The sequence below is a fragment of the Scyliorhinus canicula genome, chromosome 7 (assembly GCF_902713615.1).
Source record: "Scyliorhinus canicula chromosome 7, sScyCan1.1, whole genome shotgun sequence".
Classification (NCBI taxonomy): domain Eukaryota; kingdom Metazoa; phylum Chordata; class Chondrichthyes; order Carcharhiniformes; family Scyliorhinidae; genus Scyliorhinus; species Scyliorhinus canicula.
This window is the reverse complement of record NC_052152.1, coordinates 8,175,184-8,197,373: the sequence shown is the minus strand read 5'-3', so window position 1 is coordinate 8,197,373 and position 22,190 is coordinate 8,175,184. Positions and strand designations below refer to the sequence as shown.

The 22,190-nt window shown below is 45.7% G+C and overlaps 1 protein-coding gene across 16 annotated transcripts in view; it reads left to right on the top strand.

Annotated features, from left to right (window-relative positions):
* The window catches only part of robo2 (roundabout, axon guidance receptor, homolog 2 (Drosophila)), a 1,648,725-nt gene that overhangs the window by 265,476 nt on the left and 1,361,059 nt on the right, over positions 1-22,190 (top strand). For 2 of the 16 annotated variants that reach the window (XM_038801325.1, XM_038801326.1), the window contains exon 1: positions 4,280-4,741. The exons of 2 other annotated variants lie outside the window; for them this stretch is intronic. In XM_038801325.1, the coding sequence (XP_038657253.1) occupies positions 4,507-4,741 (235 nt within the window). In that variant the 5' untranslated portion in view covers positions 4,280-4,506. Of the gene's footprint in view, positions 1-4,277; positions 4,742-22,190 lie in introns of those variants that run through there. 12 more of the 16 variants (XM_038801333.1, XM_038801329.1, XM_038801332.1 and 9 more) reach the window with 8 other exon arrangements.

Genomic DNA, 22,190 nt, shown 5'->3' with positions numbered 1-22,190 from the left:
TCCCTGGTCACCATGGAGCCATGTGTCTGTAATCCCGACTACATCATACCCATTTACATCTACTTTAGCGATTAATTGAAATGAAATTAAAATCGCTTATTGTCACAAGTAGGCTTCAAATGAAGTTACTGTGAAAAGCCCCTAGTCGCCACATTCCAGCGCCTGTTCGGGGAGGCTGGTACGGAAATTGAACCGTGCTGCTGGCCTGCCATGGTCTACTTTAAAAGCCAGCTATTTAGCCCTATGCTAAACATGCACTATATTGTGAATGTCCCATACAAAAAGGCACAAAGCCTTAAAGTTTCATTTCTTAACATTCCTTGTCCTGCTCCCATTATTTTTAACTGTGACCTTGCTTGATTCTGATCCTTGATTTCTCTGCCAACCACTTTCCTGTGTTTCCCCCTTCTCTGACTCCTTGCAGATGTTCCCATCACCCTGCCATTTTAGTTTAAACCCTCTCCAACCACTCTGGCAAATGCTCCCAATCGGACATCAGTCCCCGTCCTGCCCAGGTGTAACCTATCCAGTTTGTACAGGTCCCGCCTTCCCCAGAACTGGTCCCAATGTCCCAGGAATCTGAAACCCTCCCTCTCGCACCATCTCTTCAGCCACATATCCGTATGATATATCCTGTTATTTCTGCTCTGACTTGCACGTGGCACCGGTAGTAATCCTGAGAGACCTTTGAGGTCCAACTTCTCAACTTACTTTCCTATCTCCCTAAATTCTGCTTTTAGGGCCTCATCCCTTTTTATACCTGTGCCGTTGTACGAATGTGTACCATGTCCACTGGCTGTTCACCCTCCCCTTCCAGAATATTCTGCAGCCGCTCTAAGACACTCTTGACCCTCGCACCAAGGAGGGTCTATTCCCCTCACAATTCAATCACCTATACCTTTTCCACTTGGGGGAGAGACTAGAACTGGGGGACATTGTTTAAGAATCATAGATGTTACAGTGCAGAAAGAGGCCATTTGGCCCATCGAGTCTGCACCGGCTCTTGGAAAGAGCACCCTACCCAAGCCCACACCTCCACCCTATCCCCATAACCCCACAACCCAGTAACCCCACCGAACTAACTCTAAGGGCAATTTTGGACACTAAGGGCAATTTAGCTTGGCCAATCCACCTAACCTGCACATCTTTGGACTGTGGGAGGAAACCGGAGCACCCGGAGGAAACCTACGAACACACGGGGAGAACGTGCAGACTCCGCACAAACAGTGACCCAAGCCGGGAATCAAACATGGCGTTGTGAAGCAAATGTGCCAACCACTATGGTACCATGCTGAATAGGTGGTCTACAATTTAAGATGAAGATGAGTGAATTTGTTTCCCTCAATGCATTGTTAGAATGTGGAATTCTCTTCCACAGAAAGCAGTGGAGGCTAGCCCATTGAATTTTCAGCAGTGTTAGAAGATTTCTGATGGACAAGCGAGTCAGGGTTGTGGGTATGTGTGTGGGGGGGCAGGAAACGGCAAAGTAGAGTGGAGACTTCAAGATCAAGTCATGAATGAATGAGGGGGCAGCACGGTGGCGCAGTGGTTAGCGCTGCTGCCTCACGGCGACGAGGTCCCAGGTTCGATCCCGGCTCTGGGTCACTGTCCGTGTGGAGTTTGCACATTCTCCCCATGTTTGCGTGGGTTTCGCCCCCACAACCCAAAGATGCGCAAGGTAGGTGGATTGGCCACGCAATTTAGAATACCCAATTCATTTTTCCAATTAAGGGGCAATTTAGCCCCTTAATTGGAAAAATGAATTGGGTATTCTAAATTTATTTTTAAAAATGAATGAATGAGTATTGAATGACAGAGCAGTGTGAAGAGCTGAATAACCTACTTGTGTCTTATGTTCAATGTTCCTCTGTGTCTCTGGAGGACTCTGGTTCCATAGGAGCTTCCAAAAGGCAATGGGACATAGTCTTGAAATTCAGTATTATGGGGAAAAAGCTAAGGCTCAGTGCTCAATTGGACAACTCTTTCAAAGGGCCAGCACAGACGCAATAGGTCAAATGGCCCTTTTCACGTGCTGAAGAACTCTATACTTCTACGATGCCCTGTCATCCATTGTGTGGTTCAAAGTTCCACAAGAGCTTTCTCACTTCTCTGTTTCTGTCAAACTAAATTGATTTCAGCCATGTAATGGTTAACTTTAACTCCTCCGCCTTCAGGTGGGAAAACAAATGCTTGAATTTCGAATCACTTTGTTGACATTCTCAGAACTTTCCAAAGAGCTCTACAACCAATGAAATGCTTTTTGAAGTGCAGTCACTGTTGTGATGTAAGAATCGCCGCAGTCAATTTGAAAAAAAAAATTTTGGGTACCCAATTGTTTTTTTTTTCCAATTAAGGGGCAATTTAGCGTGGCCAATCCACCTACCCTGCACATCTTTTAGGTTGTGGGGATGAAACCCACCCAAACACTGGGAGAATGTGCAAACTCCACACGGACAGTGACCCAGGGCCGGGATTCGAACCCGGGTCCGCAGCGCCGCAGACCCAGTGCTAACCACTGCGCCGCGTGCCGCCTCGCCACAGTCAATTTGTCCACTATAAACTGCCATAATCCGGAATGGGATAATCCACTGGAATTCTCCGGCCGTTGGGATTCACTGTTCCCGCCAGCATCGCACTCCCCGCCCGCGCGTGTCTTTGACAAGCGGCGGGAAGAGAGAATCCCGCTGCCAGCGAACGGCGCGCTCCCGAGAAACCACCCGGCCGGGGGACCGGAGAATCCGGCCCAATGGGGAGATAATACTTTTTTTAATGATGTTGTCTGAGGGATAAGTATTGGCTCTGGACACCAAGTCCTGCTTTTCTTCAAGTCGGGGCTATGGAATCTTTAATTTGAACCGAGAGGCCACACGCGAGTTCACGTTAATGTTTCAGCCGGAAGATAGTGCTGCCAAGCATGCAGCACTCCCCTCAGCATTGCACACCCCCCAGGTTGGAACTTCCTACAGACTGAGAGGGGAGAGTGTTGGACCACAGGTGACACGAGGGGAGACTGGGGATTGATGGGGGGAAGACCTGATTTTTCTAACCCGACAGGGGGACAAGGCTGGGTGGTGTGACATGCGCAGAGCACAATTATAATCAGCCAGAGCAAAGTTAGAATCAGGCATTCCAGGGACAGGGGGTGCGATTGGCTACCAGCTCTAACAGAAGCTGAATATCAATGATGTGTCATGTCTTCAAACTCCACGGTTCACCTATAAAGCCTTTCATGCGTCTTCTGAAGGCCAAGGGGCAGCTGGGCTGGTGAGTCATTTAAGAGTGTGGAAACCCTCACTGGATGCAGCTTTGGATATCTGAGATAGCTGGGTTTTGAGTTCAACTGAAAGATGCCATCACCTTTCTGAGAGCACTGATTTTTGTTGTTGTTTTATGTATATTTACATATTAATGTTTAAACACTCAACACACTGTCAGCGAGTGGGTTGCAAGTGAAAGAATGAAAATAGGAGCGATGCCAAAACAGAATTTATATATAGAACTCCAAGCAAATGCAATGCTTGCTGGCACTGTTATAGGGTGTCTCTAATCTTATTTGCTTCCACTGTGTGCTACAATTAAGTCTCTTTTTTATTAAAAGAAATATATTCTAGGTAACCTCACTGCACAGATTGTCTGTTAATCTGCAATTACAGCTCCCCCAGAGTCGGGAGCTGACACTGTTGTGATTTAAGTTCCGAATTAGCCAAACACCTTTCTCTCTGGCAGGTATGATATATTGTCAGTCTCCCCTTTTAACTTCTCAAGGCAATTAATGATAATAATTGAAACCGAAGAAAAAAGGCTAAAGATTTTTATGGGCCACCCAGAATCAATACACACACACACACATATATAGTATATATTATACATATATATTAAACAAAGACATCTCCTTGATTATTCAGCAGGTTGATACACTGTGGATGTACTTAACAACGCCTCTGATTCCTACATTTAGCTGGACTATCTCTGCTGCCTGGTCCCCACCAAACCAATGCAGCGTTACACAGAGCAATCCGATAGGTTTGCCTTGCTGTTAGGATCATTCGATGGGACCCAAGCCTTTTGAGGATCTAACCTCACTCACTGCCAAATTTTTAAATGTCTCTCTCTCTCTCTGACATTCTTGTTACATTGCCTTCTGTGTTAGTGTGTGTGTGCTTTTGAGAACACTTTTCACAGACTTCCCTGCACCAAATCTCTAGGTTTAATTCGGGTGGTGGGGGAAGAGGAGGGGAATGAGATAGATTGTGGCTCCTGTACCTCGGCTGCATGCACATGCATCAAAGCTGAAAGATGAATTCCCACTGAAACCTGGAGTAGTGATTTCTTTTCCCTCCCCTTCCTTTTCATTGCGATAGCCCGTGCCCGGTGCAATGTGGGCGAATGTGTGTGAGAGAGAGGGAGAGAGAGAGAGAGGAAAGCTCCTGTTCGCCAGCAGTTTGATGCTGCCTCCTAGACTTGGTGGAGAGGGATGGTCGCTGCTGTGTGATTTCACAATGATTAATGACTGCTTTCAGCAAGCAGCGAAGAGAGTATGGGCGGAGAAAGACTTGTGAGGACAGAGGTGCACGCATTGGTTCTGTTGCTCACAAACTTGGGGAGATGTTTCCTGTAGTGCCGCTGAGCAGACAAGCCACCGTCGAACTTGCTTTTATCGCCGTTTTATTATTAAGCGGACCTTGCACACAGCAGAGTGACTCCAAGCAAAGTCGGTCGAAGGGAAGGCATTGGAAAGGTGGTGAGTGCCTGGGCAGTCGGATGTATATATTCCATACTGGTGTGATATATAATGTGTGCATTGCATCTGATGCAGCCTTGGGCTTTAGTTTTTAAAGAATCTTGTCACATATATAAAGCTTTGCATGATTTCGCTCGCAGGGGGAGTTGAGTCAACATTTTTTTGACTAGTTGTGTGCCAACTGATGGTTGTTTTTTTTGGGGGGGGGGGGGGGGAGTGATGTGGCCAGGATTTTGCAGACAGGAGATGCAGCAATTGGTGACATTTCAAAAGGTCAGAGGCAGAGAGAGGCAGAGAGGAACAGTAAATGTTACATACTGTTTGCTGAGTGGGGTACAGGTGATTGCCTCTCGCATTTGAATCCTCTCCAGCCAGTGCTGTTGCCTTGACCTTGTGCAGTCCGTTATTCACAAATCCTCGCAGTTTGCCAAGTTATTTGAAAGGTGGTTAAGTGACCTGCTGACAGTCTTTTTCATAAGCCACAGTGAGCATCAGAACTGTGTGACAGCACTGTGATATCAGTGGAGGGTTGTAAGTGGCACTGTACAGGCATCAGAAATAAGGGTCACAGCTCGTTGTATTAAACTCACCGTTTAATAGTTCTGCCACCTTCCCTTATCTGTGTGATCTGAGGTTAAAGAGTATGATCAACAATCTCAAGGCAGACTCTCAATAATTTATGAGTTTTCCCCACTCTGTTGGGATCGATGGCTGTTCTTAGCAATAGCCCAGGCTGTGCGAAAATGAACGCCCTAACCAGCTGAGCAGAATGCTCAGGTCTTATCAGAGCCATCTAATCTCATCCAGTGGCTACTCTGAAATTCAGAGAATCTTACAGTGCAGAATCCTACACAGGTTTGACTGAATTTCAGATGAGGTAACAGAGTGTCATAGTGTGATAGATGTTGTGCACATTGGTTCCAGGAAGACATTCAGCAAAAGTGCCACAGGGGAGGCTTATTCAGAAGTTCGGAAATGGGAGTGACACAAATACAAAATCGACCCAGTGGCAGGAAGCAAAAGGTTGCGGGTGGCTGGACGTGTTTTTTTTTTTAAGACTGGGAGATGGTTTGCACAGGCATTCCCCGAGGGCAACTTCTGATTCATTACTTTTTTCTTTTCAGTTTTATAGAGAACCTAGACCCAGGAACAGCTTGACAAAGTTTGCAGACGATGCAAAATCTGGCAAAGTAGTGGATTATGATGAGAATAGTGATAGACTTCAGGATGACATCGGCAAGCTGGTGAAGCATGGCAGATGGATGTTCAACGCGGAGAAGTGTGATGTACTTTGGGAGGACAAATTTGGAAAGACTGTAATCTATATATGGCACAGTTTTGGAAAGTGCAGACGAGCAGAGAGGGATTTTGGTACACAATAACAGAGATCCTTTAAGGTAGTAGATCAAGTCGTATGACTTGGTCAGGGAGGTCACAGAGTACCTAAAAAAAGGGATTCAAAGTCATCAATGATTTTAAAGCAGTTTGGTTAAAAAGCACCATTTTAAATATGATGAGGGGGATTTTCCAGCTGTTTTCCGGATGTTCCGGTCCCGCCGATGGTGAACTCCCACCGCGGGTTTCCTGGTGGTGGGAGGTGGATTCAATGGAAAATCCCAGAGGATCTGGCAACCAGTGATCAGTGAGCCACCTCCCGCCACTGAGAAACGCGCCAGCGGGGGACATGGAAAATCCCCCCCCCACCCCCAGATATATGCGATAACCAGGCAGAGAAGACACTCCACCCATTATAGTGAGAATGTGTCACAGGCTCTGGATTGGACCAGTGGGTGGGGGAAGCAGGGGGGTGCCGATTTACGTGGCTGATGGTGGCAGTATCCTCGGACCCAGATCGGACCAACGGGAATAAGACCATAAGACATAGGAACAGAATTAGACCACTCGGCCCATCAAGTCTACTCCATCATTCTATCATTCACCACCCTCTGGCTGAAGTATTTCTTCCTCATCTCTGTTTCAAAGGATCGTCCCTTTAGTCTGAGATGGTGCCCTCTGGTTCTAGTTTTTCCTACAAGTGGAAACATCCTCTCCACGTCCACTCTATCCAGGCCTCGCAGTACCCTGTAAGTTTCAATAAGATTCCCCCTCACCCTTCTAACCTCCCACGAGTACAGGCCCAGAGCCCTCAACCGTTCCTTATACGACAAGCTCCTCATTCCAGGGATCATTCTTATGAACCTCCTCTGGACCCTTCCCAAGGCTTTCCTTAGATCCATCCTTCCTTAGATGCAGAGACCAAAACTACTCACAATACTCCAAATGGGGTCTGACCTGAGCCTTAGACAGCCTCAGAAGTACATCCCTGCTCTTGTATTCTAGCTCTTTCAACACGAATGCAGATGAGACTGATCTCTGTAGCTGGAACTTGAGGTGCTCTCAGTCTTCTTGATCCAGTCAGAGGGTTAGACTGAAGCCAGCATGGATTGCTGTGAAGGGTCCTCCTCTGTATGAAGTCTTCTTGAACTAACCAAGGTGTTAGACAGAGCCAGCATTGGTCCATCCGGGAAGCTCTTCTCTGCCCAAAGTTTCCCCCTCACCAGCCCTTTTAAATAGCTTATTTCTCAGGGGCTTATGTTAATCACTAATTGTCCAATAGCTAGATATTAAAGGTAATCCTTTCTACTTATGCCTGAAGCCCATGAAGTCATCTCTTGGCTCATTACTTGCTCCGATCTCTGGTTTAACCTTTACTCAGCGAGTTGGTTGACAAAGGGTCACGGGATCCTCCCTCATCGGGCTTCAGGAATATCAGAGCATCTCCGAGTGTCATGTCATTGGGAGGGATAACAGACTTCTACCGTCCAGTTTGTGTCAGCCCTGCCACCTGCTGCTGTAGGACTTTTCACAATCAGAAGGCGAGTTATTCCTATAATATTCAATCATTTTATAAAGGTTTTGTGTGATTATTAAACAGCCAAATTTCTTACAAAATTGGAAAGGTGGTATGAAAAGTCTATGTGTTGGTTGGGTTCATAAAAGCACATAAATCTTGCTGGAACTTTATAAATCACTGGAGTAGAGAGAGAATAACTATTCCCTCTGAGGAATATAAATTGAGGTCAGAGATTTGAAATTATTAGCAGACGGTCCACACGGGAGATGAGAAAGTGTTTCTCACTCAGTGAGTTGTGGGGAGTTGAAATGTTCTCCCTGAAATTAATGATCATAATATTTTTTATTATTGTCACAAGTAGGCTAACATTAACACTGCAATTAAGTTACTGTGAAAAGCCCCCAGTCGCCACACTCCGGCGCCTGAGGATGGGATCTGATTTCATGCATAATTCTTCAAAGAAAGATGGACATGTTCTTGAGGATGAGCACCTTACAAGGTTATGGACAAAAAGCAAGAAGTTGGGACTCAGCGACTGTGTTTTGAAGGAGGGAGCACAGGCATGGCAGGCCAAGTGTCTCCTTTTGTGCTGTAAGTTTCCACGATTCTATGAGAAGGAGGCCCCTCTTGCCTCTGATGACCCTTTGAAGGTCTCACTTCCTCGCTCTTTTTCCTTTTTAAGTATTTATCTGAGTCCATTTTGAAAGCTGCTGTTGGATTTGATTCCACCACTCTATCAGGCAGCACATTTCAGATCTCAACTCTGCTGAACAAAATTCTCCTCATTCCCGTCATTCCTCCCATCGCTCCACCCACCCCATCCTTACGGAATCCTCAGTCAGTGTTCTCCCAATCCTGACCCGCCTTCCAGTGGAAGCAGCTTCTCCCTATATCGAAACCCTTGCCATTTTGAACAGCCCTATTTAATCTCCCCTTAACCTCTACTCCAAGGAGACCAATTCCAGCTTAGCCGGCAAACTTCTTCTGCATTCTCGTATCTAACGAGAGGAGCTGCAGATCATTCAACTTTCAGTCAATAGTTAGTGACCCCTGTTGTGAAGTGGGCTATGAGTAAGAATGAGATTGGGCTTGGATTGTGAAAGACCTGCCTTGCCAGCATTCACTATAATGTGAGGGTGGTGCAGAGGCACAATGGTTAGCACTGCTGCCTCACAGCGCCAGGAACATGAGTTTGATTCTGACCTTGGGTGATTATCTGTGTGGAGGCTGCACGTACTCCCCGTGTCTGCGTGGGTTTCCTCCCGGTGCTCCGGTTTTCTCCCACAGTCCAAAGATGTGCAGGATAGGTGGATTGGCCACGCTAAATTGCTCCTTAGTGTCCAAAAGTTAGGTGGGGTTATGGGGACAGAGCAGGGGAGTGGGTCTGTGTAGGGTGCTCTTTCAGATGGCCAGTGTAAATTGATGGGCTGAATGGCCTCCTTCTGCACTGTAGGAATTCTATGATTCCTGTATGCTGTCATGGGAATGTCCCTTTAAGAAATAGTAAGAAGTCTTACAACACCAGGTTAAAGTCCAACAGGTTTGTTTCAAACACTAGCTTTCGGAGCGCTGCTCCTTCCTCAGGTGAATGAAGAGGTATGTTCCAGAAACATATATATAGACAAAGTCAAAGGTGCAAGACAATGCTTTGAATGCGAGCATTTGCAGGTAATTAAGTCTTTACAGATCCAGAGATAGGGGTATAGCGTTCTCCAAGGTGGCCTTCATGATGCACGACAACGCAAAATCGCTGAGCAGAAACTTATAGCCAAGTTCCGCACATATGTATACGGCCTCAACCAGGACCTTGGATTGATGTCGCATTACATTCACCCCCCACCATCTAGCCTGGGCTTGTGAAATACTATCAACTGTCCTAGCTTGAGACAATTCACACCTCTTTAGCCTGGGGTTACAACTATCTCTGGATCTGAAAAGACTTAATTACCTTAATTAAGTTTCTGGAACATCCCTATTCATTCACCTGAGGAAGGAGCAGTGCTCCAAAAGCTAGTGTTTGAAACAAACCTGTTGGATTTTAACCTGGTGTTGTTAGACGTCTTACTGTGCTCACCCCAGTCCAACACCGGTATCTCCACATCATGGCTACCTTTAAGAAATGTTTTTGTCTTATCACATGGCTTCAGTGGTGTCACTGTGTGGGTGGAGCTGGGCTGTGGCTCTGTGGGTTTTACTTTTGCTTTGAGTTTGAACTGGTTTTGAACTGCTCAGGTTGAAAGAAGTGTCTTTCTATGTTTATTTTAGAAGCTATTTCCAGACTACTTGATAACTTGAAAGAGATAATTGCTTTCTGGAAGGAATTCAAACCTGCCGTTTGGGAAGAGGATCAGAGTGTCAATAACAAGTCTGATACCAGTGAGAATGCCGTGTGCTGGGCCACACCTTTGAAAAGGGGTTTCTGCTTTTACTTGGATTTTGTTATTGAATTGGAACAGTTAAGGGGGAATTCATTAAGGGTTATACATAGGTTACTGTATCTGTGTGGGGTCTTTATGGTTTTAGTTGATAAAAAAATTCTTATTGTGTGTGTTTATACAAATCTTAACTAAATTCTTAGAATAAAGCTTGTTTTTTTTATTAAAAGCGCCCAAGAACTCTGTTGAATAACACCTGAGAGTCAGGCTCTTGTGCTCATTGTAACCAACATTAATTAACAGTTGGAGGTCAGGTAACTCCATGGTATAATTTGGGGTTTCTAAACCCTGGCCCATAACAAATTGGGGGCTTCTAGGATCAAAATCTATCTTTTGTGATCGGATTGAACGAACGTACCCCTTGAAGAAAGATGCAGATGCCGTAGAGAAATGGATGGATCGTGCAGAGACCTTCTTGTCCAAAGAGACTGTCAATCAAGAGGGATTCCAGTTGCAGGAAGACAAAGAACTGAAATGAACTAACTTATTGAAAATGTTTGCCTGTTTTGTTTTTGTTTAAAAAATGTCTGTGTAATGTCAATTGTTATTAATGGGCAAGTGAAAGAGTGAAAAATGAAACCTTCTTTGAAGTTGATGGTTTACTTTTTTTCTTGGGGAGAGGTGTCATGGGAATGTCTCTTTAAGAAATGTTTTGTCTTATCACATGGCTTCAATTATGTCATTTGTTTGGTGGAGCTGGGCCATGGCTCTGTGGGTTTTACTTTTGCTTTGATTTTGGACTCGTTTTGAACTGCGCAGGTTGAAAGCAGTGTCTCACTATATTTTAAAAACTGTTTCCGGACTACTTGGTAACTTAAACAAGATAATTGCTTTCTGGAAGGAATTCAAACCTGCTGTTTGGGAAGGGGATCAGAGTGTCAATAACAAGTCTGATACCAGTGAGAATGCCGTGTGCTGGGCCACACCTTTGAAAAGGGGTTTCTGCTTTTACTTGGATTTGGTTATTGAATTGGAACAGTTAAGGGGGAGTTCATTAAGGGTTATACATAGATTACTGTTGCTATGTGGGGTCTTTAAGGTGTAGTTGATAAAAATTCTTATTGTGTGTGTTTATACAAATGTTAATTAAATTCTTAGAATAAAGTTTGTTGTTTTGATTGAAAGCGCCTCAGAACTCTGTTGAATAACACCTGAAAGTCAGGCTCTTGTGCTCATCGTAACGAAAATCAATAGACAGTTGTCGGTCAGGTAAACTGCATGATATACTTTGGAGTTTTCTAAACCCTGGCCCATAACAATGCATTGAAGTAATGGGCTGACAGGAAGCAGGTCCCGTGGCGTAGTGGGGTGTATCCCTGCCCCAGAGTCCCACCCCCGGACCTGATGTCCAAGAAAGGTGCGTTCATTCTGCAGAGAAAAAAGTTGTGCGTTCATTTGTAAAATTCCAACACACACCAACGCTAGGTAAAAAGGGTGGCAGAGATTTCTGGTCAGCTATCTGTTGGCAAGAATGTCTACCATTACTACCCACAGCTCCAGACTTCAGTCACCATGTAAACGTCCATGTTACCACAGCAGCTCCGTGTGATCTGCAAAGACACCACCATCAATTGGTTGACAATTGCGATCTGACATTCTCACGAGAGGAAGTGAAGGCTGATGGAAGCAAGTTGAGTAAAACCAGGAGGCTTTAGGTTTGTGAGGCAGAGCTGCCTGGCCACTCACAGTTAAGTCCCAGTAATGTTTGACAGCAAAGAGTGTATTGGAAACAAAGGAGAAGTTTTTTGGATTTTACAGATATATACTGGGATACGTAATGGTTTTCACTGTAACTAGATATCAGATGCAATAATGGGGTGTGAAATTTTCATGACAATCCCTCTTTGGAGACTGTGATGAAAACATCACAGATTTCCAGCTGAAATGCGAGGAACCACTATTAAATAGGCCAAAGCCCTCATGCCTAATATTTTCACAAGCTTTAGTTTCAATCCAGTGAACCGTTTGCTTCAAATTAGAATGGAAACGTTTTCTTGTCTTTCTAAGCTTGAGTTATGTGCAGTGAGAAAGTTGGGGACAAATTAGCTCAATGAGATTCTGGCGGTTTTACACAGACCGGCGCAGATTCCCTGTCCAGCTCCATAGACTGCTATCGCATGGCGCACGTGGCATTCTTCAGCGAAGAACAGATTCCTCCCGCATTGTCATTCCAGTAGAAGTGACAAGTCCTGAAAGTGACCTAATCAAGGTCTTCAATATAGGGTAGATGAAGAAGATGTTTCCACTTGTTGGGAAAGTCGGAAACAAGTGGCCACCAATATGAAGTAGTCTCTGGTAAACGCAATGAGATATTCAGGAGAAACGGCACTACCTAGAGAGAGATGAGAATGCAGAACTCACTATCACGAAGAGCAGTTGAGGCGAATCGCTTGGATGCGGTTAAGGGGGAGGAAAATGAGGATATGAGGGAGAAGAGAAAGAGTAAACGGGATATGCTGACAGAGTGAGATGAAGTAAAGGGGGAGCATGGATCATGTGGAGCATAAACACCGACACAAACTTGTTCCTGCACCGCAGATTCTGTGTTGTGAGTTGTATGCCATAAAGATGGAGTGATGCTGGGCAATGATTTATTAATGGGGGAACAGTCTGGGTTATGAACCAGGAGGCATAGTGGAACAGCGCTGAAGTATTCTGGATGGATCTCCCAGGAAGCACCTTTAGCAGAATCGAGAAACTGTGTGGGATTCTCCGTCTATTAATATTGATTGCAACTTCCTCGGAGTAGCAGATGCCTTTGAGATTTCCCGACCCTGTGAGATGACCTGAGAGTTCAGACTGCAGTCGGGCAAACTCCGAACCTACCTATTTTAGATTAGATCCCATCCTGAATCTTATTCCCAGGTTTTTCAAAATTCTTTCATGGGATGTGGGCATTGTTGGCAAGGCTGGGCTTTGTTGCCCTCAAACTGATTGATTGATTGATTGATTTATTGTCACGTGTACCGAAGTACAGTGAAAAGTACTTTTCTGAGGTCAAGAGCACGGACACAGTAGACAAAAAGAATAATCTAGGGGCTGGTTTAGCTCACAAGGCTAAATCACTGGCTTTTAAAGCAGACCAAGCAGGCCAGCAGCACGGTTCGATTCCCGTACCAGCCTCCCCGGACAGGCGCCGGAATGTGGCGACTAGGGACTTTTCACAGTAACTTCATCGAAGCCTACTCGTGACAATAAGCGATTTTCATTTCATAATCAACAAAGTACATTGACAAACAGTGATTGATTACAGTTCGGAACAAGGGGCCAAACAAAGCAAATACATGAGCAAGAGCAGCATAGGGCGTCGGAAATAATGTTCTTACAGGGAGTAGATCAGTCCGAGGGAGAGTCGTTGAGGAGTCTAGTAGCTGTGGGGAAGAAGCTGTTCCTATGTCTGGATGTGCAGGTCTTCAGACTTCTGTATATTCTGCCTGATGGAAGGGTCTGGAAGAAGGCGATGCCTGGGTGTGAGGGGTCTCTGACAATGCTGTCTGCCTTCCTGAGGCAGCGGGAGGTGGGGGCAGAATCAATGGGAGGGTTGCAAGTTTGTGAGATGCGTTGGGCTGAGTTCACCACACTCTGCAGTTTCCTGCGATCTTGGACCGAGCAGTTGCCATACCAGGCTGTGATGCAGCCGGGTAGGATGCTCTCTATGGCACATCTGTAAAGGTTTGTGAGAGTTGATGCAGACATGCCTAACGTCTTTATCTTCTGTAGGAAGTAGAGACGTCGTTGGGCTTTCATGACTATTGCATCAACGTGAGTGGACCAGGACAGAATGTTGGTGGTGGTGACGCCCAGGAACTTAAAGCTATCGACCATCTCCACTTCGGAGCCATTGATGTAGACAGGGGTGTGGAGGGGGACGTTGTGCTGCGCTTCCTGAAGTCGATGATCAGTTCCTTGGTTTTGCTGGCAAACCTGAGTGATTTGCTCGCCCATTTCAGAAGACAGCTTAGAGTCAATCACATTACTGTGGATCGGGAGTCAAATTTAGGTCAGACCAGATGAGGATAATATTTCCTTCCCTGAAAGGCGTGAGTCAACAGATGGATCTTTGCAAGAAGCAATTGTAGTTTCTTTGTCACATTATTGAGGTTAGTTTTATATTCCAGGTTTGCTAATTGAATTTTAAAAATTCCACCTGCTGCCACGGGAGGTGGGGGGCGGGGGGGGGGGGGGGGGGGATTTGAACTCATGCCCCCAGAGCGTTGGAGTGAGATTTCTGGCTTACTGGCCAGAGACATGTCCCCAAAGCCTTAGCCAGGGTGTCTGGGTTACTAGTCCAGGGACAATGCCAAAACGCTACCCTCTCCCCATTATCTATTACCCTTTACATATAAATGACTCAAAAAGGGAGGTCAAGCGATAACAGGGAATTATAGACCAGTAAGCCTGATGTCGGTAGTGGGGAAAATTATAGAATACATTATGAAAGATTTTATAGCAGAGCACTTAGAAAACAGTGGCAGGATCGGAAAGAGTCAGCATGGATTTATGAAGGGGAAATCATGCTTGACAAATCTACTGGAATTCTTTGAGGATGTAATTAGTTGAGTTGATGAAGGGGAGCCAGTGGATGTGGGGCACTTGGACATTCAGAAAGCTTTTGACAAAGTTCTGCAGAAGAGATTAGCGTGTAAAATTAAAGCGCATGAGATTTGGGGCAGTGTATTGAGATGGATAGAAAACTGAAGGACGGGCAAAGAGTAGGAATCAATGGGTCTTGTTCAAATTTGCAGGCAGTGACTAGTTGGGTACCGCAGGGATTGGTGATAGGATCACAGCTATTCACAATATATATTAATGATTTAGATGAGGGAACAAAATGTAATATCTCCAAATTTGCAGATGATCCAAGTTGGGTGGGAGGGTGAGCTGTGAGGAGGATGCAGAAATCATTCAGTGTGATTTGGACAAGTTGAGTGAGTGGCCAAATGAATGGCAGATGCAGTACAATTTGGATAAATGCGAGGTTATCCACTTTGGTAACAAAAACGAGAAGGCAGACTATTATCTGAATGGCCATAAATTAGGAGAGGAATGTGCAACGAGACCTGGTTGTCCTCGTACACCAGTCACTGAAGGTAAGCATGCAGGTACAGCAGGCGGTAAAGAAGGCAAATGGTACGCTGGTCTTCATTGCGAGAGGAGTCGAGTACAGGAACAGGGATGTTTTGCTGCAATTATACAGGGCCTTGGTGAGACCTGGAATATTGAGTGACGTTTTGTTCTCCTTATCTCAGAAAGGATGTTCTTGCTGTAGGGGGAGTGCAGCGAAGATTTACCAGACTGATTCCTCGGATGGCAGGATGGACGTATGATGAAAGATTGAGTTGGCTAGGATAGTATTCACAGGAGTTCAGAAGAATAAGGGGGATCTCATAGAAACCTAAAAATTCTAACATGACAAGGCTGGGTAGATGCAAACGGCAGTGGCGTAGCGTTATTGTCACTGAATTAGTAATCCGGAGCCCCGGGGTAATGCTCTGGGGACCTGGGTTCAAATCCCGCCAGGGCAGATGGTGAAATCTGAATTCAATATAAATCTGGAATTAAAAGTCTAATGATGACCATGTAACAATTGTTGATTGTTACAAAAACCCACCTGGTTCACTCATGCCCTTGAGGGAAGGAAATCTGCCATCTTTGCCTGGTTGGCCTACATGTCACACCAGACCCACGGAAATTTGGTTGACTCTTAAATGCCCTCTGAAAATGTCCTTAGGGATGAGCAACAAATGCTGGTCCAGCCAGCGATGCCCACATCCCATGAAAGAATATGAAAAAAAGGAGGATGTTCCCGATGGTGGGAGTGGCCAGAACCAAAGGTCAAAGTCTGAGGATATGGGTCAGACCATTTAGGACAGAGGTGAGGAGAAATTTCTTCACCCAAAGTAGTGAGCCTGTGCAATTGGTTACCACAGGGGGTAGTTGAGGCCAAACCATTGCTGGTGGGATTCTCCATCGTCCGAAGGCAAAATCAGGACAGGCGATTGGGCGGACAAAATCGTGGCCGGTGCCAGGCACCCACCAAAATGTCATGCCCCGGTGCCTCAACAGCGGTGCCATTGCATTCTACTCTGCACATACAGTAACACCAGTGGCATATCATTAGTGGGCCTGACCTGGTATTCTCAGGGGCCCCCGCGATACTCTCCCTCCACCAGGAGGAGCTATCGATGGCGAGGTTCACTTGTGCTCTAAAAATCAGGAAGCAGCACCATGTGGCGGAGAGTGGGACTACAGAAAATGTCCTACACTGCCATAGTGTGCTGGCAATGTGCCGCTGGCCGGGGGCATGGGGGGGGGGTTTCTGCCAGGGCCGGTGGGAGTAGTTGGGGGGGGAAGGGGATGTTTGGTGTGGACGGGCATGGAACACCATTCCCGCAGCCTGCAAGGCAGCCATGCAACAGCCCGCTGTGACCTTAGTGCCATGTGGCGTATGGGTGCCTCCCCAGGCCACCCTCCCTAAGTGCCCTCTGGCCCCAGCCAACCCATCAACAGGATGGGCGTACTCCTGCGCAACCAGCGGCATCTTGTTGGCTGGGGTGAGTGTGTGTGGGGAATGGAGTGCTAATATGTGGCTGCAGCTTGTCATTGCTTGAGTGTCAATACCGACCCCGGTGAATCCAGCAACGTTTTGCATTGGAGTCGGTTGTGTTCTCCATGGGGTCGGTGCTAGCCCATTAACAGAGCCTGAATTGCTCCGGGAGCGGCGCCAATTCTGCTGTCATAGAAGTTCACCGATTCTGTCCCATGTGTCAGCACTTAGCCTCTGAAACGGAGAATGCCGCCCTGTATATTTTCGAGAAGCAGTTAGATATAGCACTTGGGACGATGGGGGATCAAAGGATATGGAGGGAAAGCGGGATTAGACTATTGATTTGGATGATCAGCCATGATCATTATGAATGGCAGAGCAGGTTTGATGGGCTGAATGGCCTCCTCCTGCTCCTACTTTCTATGTTTCTATGCTACCCAAATCCCTCAATTAGATTGCAGTCTGTAACTCCCAGGTTCCTGTATATAAACTACTGAGTCCCTTGACTGAATGTCAGATGTAACTCACTTTGCATTATCTATTATTCTATATATAAACCATCTAAGTGCCTCAATTAGATACCAGTCTGTAATATCTAGTGTGGGAGTAGCTCATTAAGGGAGAACGGCTCACCATAAAACAGAGAATCGTGTAAGTGGTGGAAAAGTTAGCTTCTCTTTTGCAATAGCACAGTGGAGATAGAGAGTAATAACTGACCCCTCTGCTATTGAATTGTCAGAAATTCTGCTGCAGGAGACTCCCTAAAGGAGAGTGGTTACCCTCCGTAACAGAGATGCCAGCACGTCGTTCCCTAACCAAGTCAATGTCATAACTCAGCCTATTGTACCTGGCTGCAAATGAGGAAGATGTTGACTGCTGGCCTTCATTTTTCTCACATATAATGGGCCTTAAAGAGTTGCCACTTCAAGCGTTGAGCACAATCATTGTCTTTTGGGCATACTGGGGTAATTCTGGCTTTGTGCGATGGTTTCAAATGAACAATAGTGAATTGGCCAGCCATTAGATATCTCTTGTTTTCTCAGTGAATCTGTTCTGTATTCTCTCCATGTCATGACATAATTGACGGTGCTACACAAATGTAAATTGCCATTGTTCCTTTAAGCACTGAGAATAATTTTGCTGTTTTGTGATGGTCTGAAACTGACGCCATTGATTCAGTCACCCATTCTACACCACCCCAGGTGGTGTATGACTTTACTGAAAACTAACATTGGGGGGAGGGATATATAAGAGGCCACCGATACACTATTGCACAAAGTCAGTCTTGTACCCAAGCTATCATCGCATCTAAGTTCCACAGTACACTCTTCTTGAATTTGTAGGTGGCGGTGGAGGGATAGCAAACCCACGAGCAGTCATCAACCGGAAAAGGTGCCAAGGAATCTGGCACTTTGCAGGAAAGTAGAGTTAGTTGAGTTTTAGATGGAGATGTGAGCGGAAGTCAAGCATCTTAGTTCAGTTCAAAGGTGTGTCTGTAGATAGATTAGCAGTTCCTTTCCAAGCAGTTCAGAAGAGTGTAATCACAAGGGGAGCTGAAACAAGCTGAAGCAGTTTCTGAAGAAATACAGCCAGAGTTTCTGCATGGTTCTGACAGGATTCAGATCTTTGAAGCAGTGTCAAAGGATCTCTCTTTCTCAAATAGCATCCCTGCAAACCAGGTATTCCCGAGGGCTAACTGTATTTAACAGTGGATTGAGAGCTGAGATTTTTTTTGTTTTAGTGAGGATAAAGATAGCAGTTAAGGGTTAATGTATTCACTGTATTAATTAGCATTGTTTAAGGGGTAATTGTAACTTATTTTATTCTGTGATGTTAAAAGATATTGTGTTAGAAATAATGTTTGCTTTAATATAACATATCTTATTTATTTGTGAAATGGCTCAAGTGAGTTATCTTTTCCACACATTCTTACAAAATTAAAATGAAATATTAGGGTTCCTTTCCAATATCCTAGCCATTGTTGTGAACCTGGTATTACGGGATCGTAATAGGAAAGATAGGGAGATTGGGGAGGAAATTCTAGATTTGAGGACCTTGGCGTTAAAAGTTAGAGCAACCAAAGAAGTGAGCAGAAGAGACCAAAGTTGGACAATTGCAGAGGTCTCAGAGGGCTGTCGGGCGAGAATAGTGTGGAAAGCAATGGTGCTTTCATTGTGTGGCAAGGCACAGTTACCCTCATTATGTGAAAGAGAAGCTCAGGGTGGAGGGTTCTTCGAGGAACAAGATTTTCCTTCACACGACAATCATCCAACACCGTGCCCATCTCAGGCTCACTGATCCTGCCAAGTGAGGGTGGGTTGGTGATGGAAATAAATTATACCCTCAGGTTTCCATGGCGACAAAAAGGAAACATTGGAGAGGATGCAGAGGAAGGAAAACAGAACAATCGTGCGCGCAAAGAATTTGTGTGAAAGGATTTTAAAAGTTGAAGCTCCAGGGGCTCGAGAGAAAAGGTGAGGGGGAGGGGTAAAGGCTTAGAAAATTTCAAAGGCCTCCACGACATAAAAACGTGAATATTATTTTTAATGTAAACAGAATAATGGAAGTGGAGCCATTGAAGGAAACCAGCGATAAAAGTGTGTTCAGAATAGAAAACAAGAGGAGCTCTCCTCGTGCAAAGGGTGATGAATATTTGGAAAAATCTACCTGGCAGATCTGTCAAGAAACAGAATTTAAGGTTTATTCAAGGTGCAGTTAGACACTGGGCTGGAAAAGATCAACATGCTTCAGGCAACAAACGGACTTTGCTCAGTTTTGACTAGTCTCAAAATCTGACAGGCGCCCTATCAACTTTTTGCACATTGAGATAAACATACTTTGCAAATCACTCGAGGCTCGTCTTCGACATGGAGTAGGCGTTTTTTTAAAATCCCATTTTACGCCAATCCTGTTATGTAACTGGGCTGCTTACTTGCTGCAAGACACAGCAACGGGCAGACTGACTACCTTCGGACAACTGGAGGGAGTGCAGAGAAAAGCCACGGGGCTAACTTCAAATACAAACAGTTGGAGGCCATTCAGCCCCTTGAGCTCATCTCTTCCTGAATTCTAGCCACTCACCTTGGTTCCATAACAGTTCATAACATGTCACCTGACAAAGATCTATCAATCTCAGCTTTGGAATCTTCTATTCACACACCCTCCCCTCGCCCCTCCCATCCCCTCACTCCTGAATGAAATGAAATCAAAATCGCTTATTGTCACAAGTAGGCTTCAAATCAAGTTACTGTGAAAAGTCCCTCGTCGCCACATTCCGGCGCCTGTTCGGGGAGGCTGGTACGGGAACTCAACCGTGCTGTTGGCCTGCCTTGGTCTGCTTTCAAAGCCAGCTCTTTAGCCCGCTGTGCTAAACCAGCCCCCTGTGCAGCACGGTAGCATAGTGGTTAGCACAATTGCTTCCCAGGTTCCCAGGTTTGATTCCCGGCTTGGGCCACTGCCTGTGCGGAGTCTGCATGTTCTCCCCGTGTCGGCGTGGGTTTCCTCCGGGTGCTCCGGTTTCCTCCCACAGTCCAAAGATGCGCAGGTTAGGTGGATTGGCTGTGATAAATTGCCCTTAGTGTCCAAAATTGCCCTTTGTGTTGGGTGGGGTTACTGGGTTATGGGGATATGGTGGAGGTGTGGGCTTGGGTCGGGTGCTCTTTCCAAGGGTCGGTGCAGACTCGATGGGCCGAATGGCCTCCTTCTGCACTGTAAATTCTATGATTCTGTCAAGAGGAGAAACCTCCAGATTTTCAACGCGCTTTGCATGCAAGAGGTTCCTCCTTATATCACCCCTGAATACCCCAGCTCTAATTCTAAGGTTATGTTCTCTTGTTCTGGGCTCCCCACTACACCCACTCCCCAGAGGAAATAGTTGTATAATAATAATATTTATTGTCACAAATAGGCTTACATTAACACTGCAATGAAGTTACTGTGAAAAGCCCCTAGCCACCACATTCCAGCGCCTGTTCGTGTACACGGAGGGAGAATTCAGAATGTTCAAATTACCTAACAGCACGTCTGTCGGGACTGTGGGAGGAACCCGGAGCGCCCGGAGGAAACCCACACAGACCCGTCGAGAACGTGCAGACTCCGCACAGACAGTGACCCAAGCCAGGAATCGAACCTTGGACCCTGGCACTGTGAAGCCATAGTGCTAACCGCTCTGCTACCATGCTGCCCAAATAGTTCCACCCTTTTGGAACTATTACTTCTTTAATCATTGCGAACACCTCAATTGGATCATCCCTTTACCTTCCATATTTAAGTCTTGCCCATGTGACCTATCTTCGGAATTCAACCCCTTTATCCCTCGTATCATTCTGAGTATGAATGGTGGAGCAACAGAAGAAGATTAAAGAAACTTGGTGCTCCATTGTCCCATGCTGCAAGGGAGGTTGTGGAAGCAGATACATTAACAATGTTCAAAAGGCCTCTCGACAAATACATGGGTAGGATGGGTATAGAGGGTTACGGCACGGAAGGTTTTGGCCAAGGTTGGTGTCATGACTGGTACAGGCTTGGAGGGCCGAAGTGCTTGTTCCTGTGCTGTATTGTTCTTTAGGTTCTTTGAGAGAACGGGAAGACGAGACCTCATTGGGGGGTGGGGGGGGTGGGGGTGGGGTTGGGGGGGGGGGGAATATTAAATAGATTAGCGAAATCAAGATTATCACATCAGAGAAAACTGGCAGAATAGGGCCAGAGACTGGGATTTAAATTAGTGAAAGGAGTAGAAGTGAATTTAAAATCAATATTGTGAAGGAGTTCTTGACTCAAAGAATGATAAATGTTCAAATAATATGCTAGCTGGAGTAGTGGAGGCGAAAACATGAAAGATGGTGAAAATGCTGTAGCATGGATTTTGCAGAGTACTTGTGCTTCATTGGGAGATTTAGCTGATTGGATGTGCTTTGATGAGAGTTAGTACACTGGAAGCTTAGGCTGGAATGAGATGATTAGAGTACTAGAAGGTGGAGTTTCATTCGGAGAATTAGAGGAATGCAGGAACAGACTTTGATGGGGCTGGTTTAGCACAGGGCTAAAGAGCTGGCTTTTAAAGCAGGCCAGCAGCATGTTTCAATTCCCGTACCAGCCTCCCCGAACAGGCGCTGGAATGTGGCGACTAGGGGCTTTTCACAATAACGTCATTTGAAACCTACTTGTGACAATAAGCGATTTTCATTTCAATTCATGGTGGAATAGTTAAGTGGGTCGAGGGGTGGTCTTTGTTACCGCCTCTCGGTTACTGGAGGGAGGACAGGCTTTGATGGGGCACTTGAGAGATGGGCTCCAATAGGCCAAATGGAGAACTTTTCCCATGTTCTTCTGCGTGGATTTGACCAAGATTATGCCATTGTAATGAGCGTTCTGATTTCTTCATCCACACAACAGCAGTGTGAGTGTTGTCTCCCCACAGTGCCACAGCCAGATTTTTAAACTCTATTGGAATTGTCCTATTACGAACAAAGTAGAAGATGATTGCTTCCCAGCGCACTGATACGCTTCTTAGGTTTGTGCAAGTTCAAACCGAAAGTGACGATGTCCTGGAGTGAAGCCGGTGATCATTCTTAATCACCCATTAACGGGCCATTTTGTACCTCTGGACCTCTG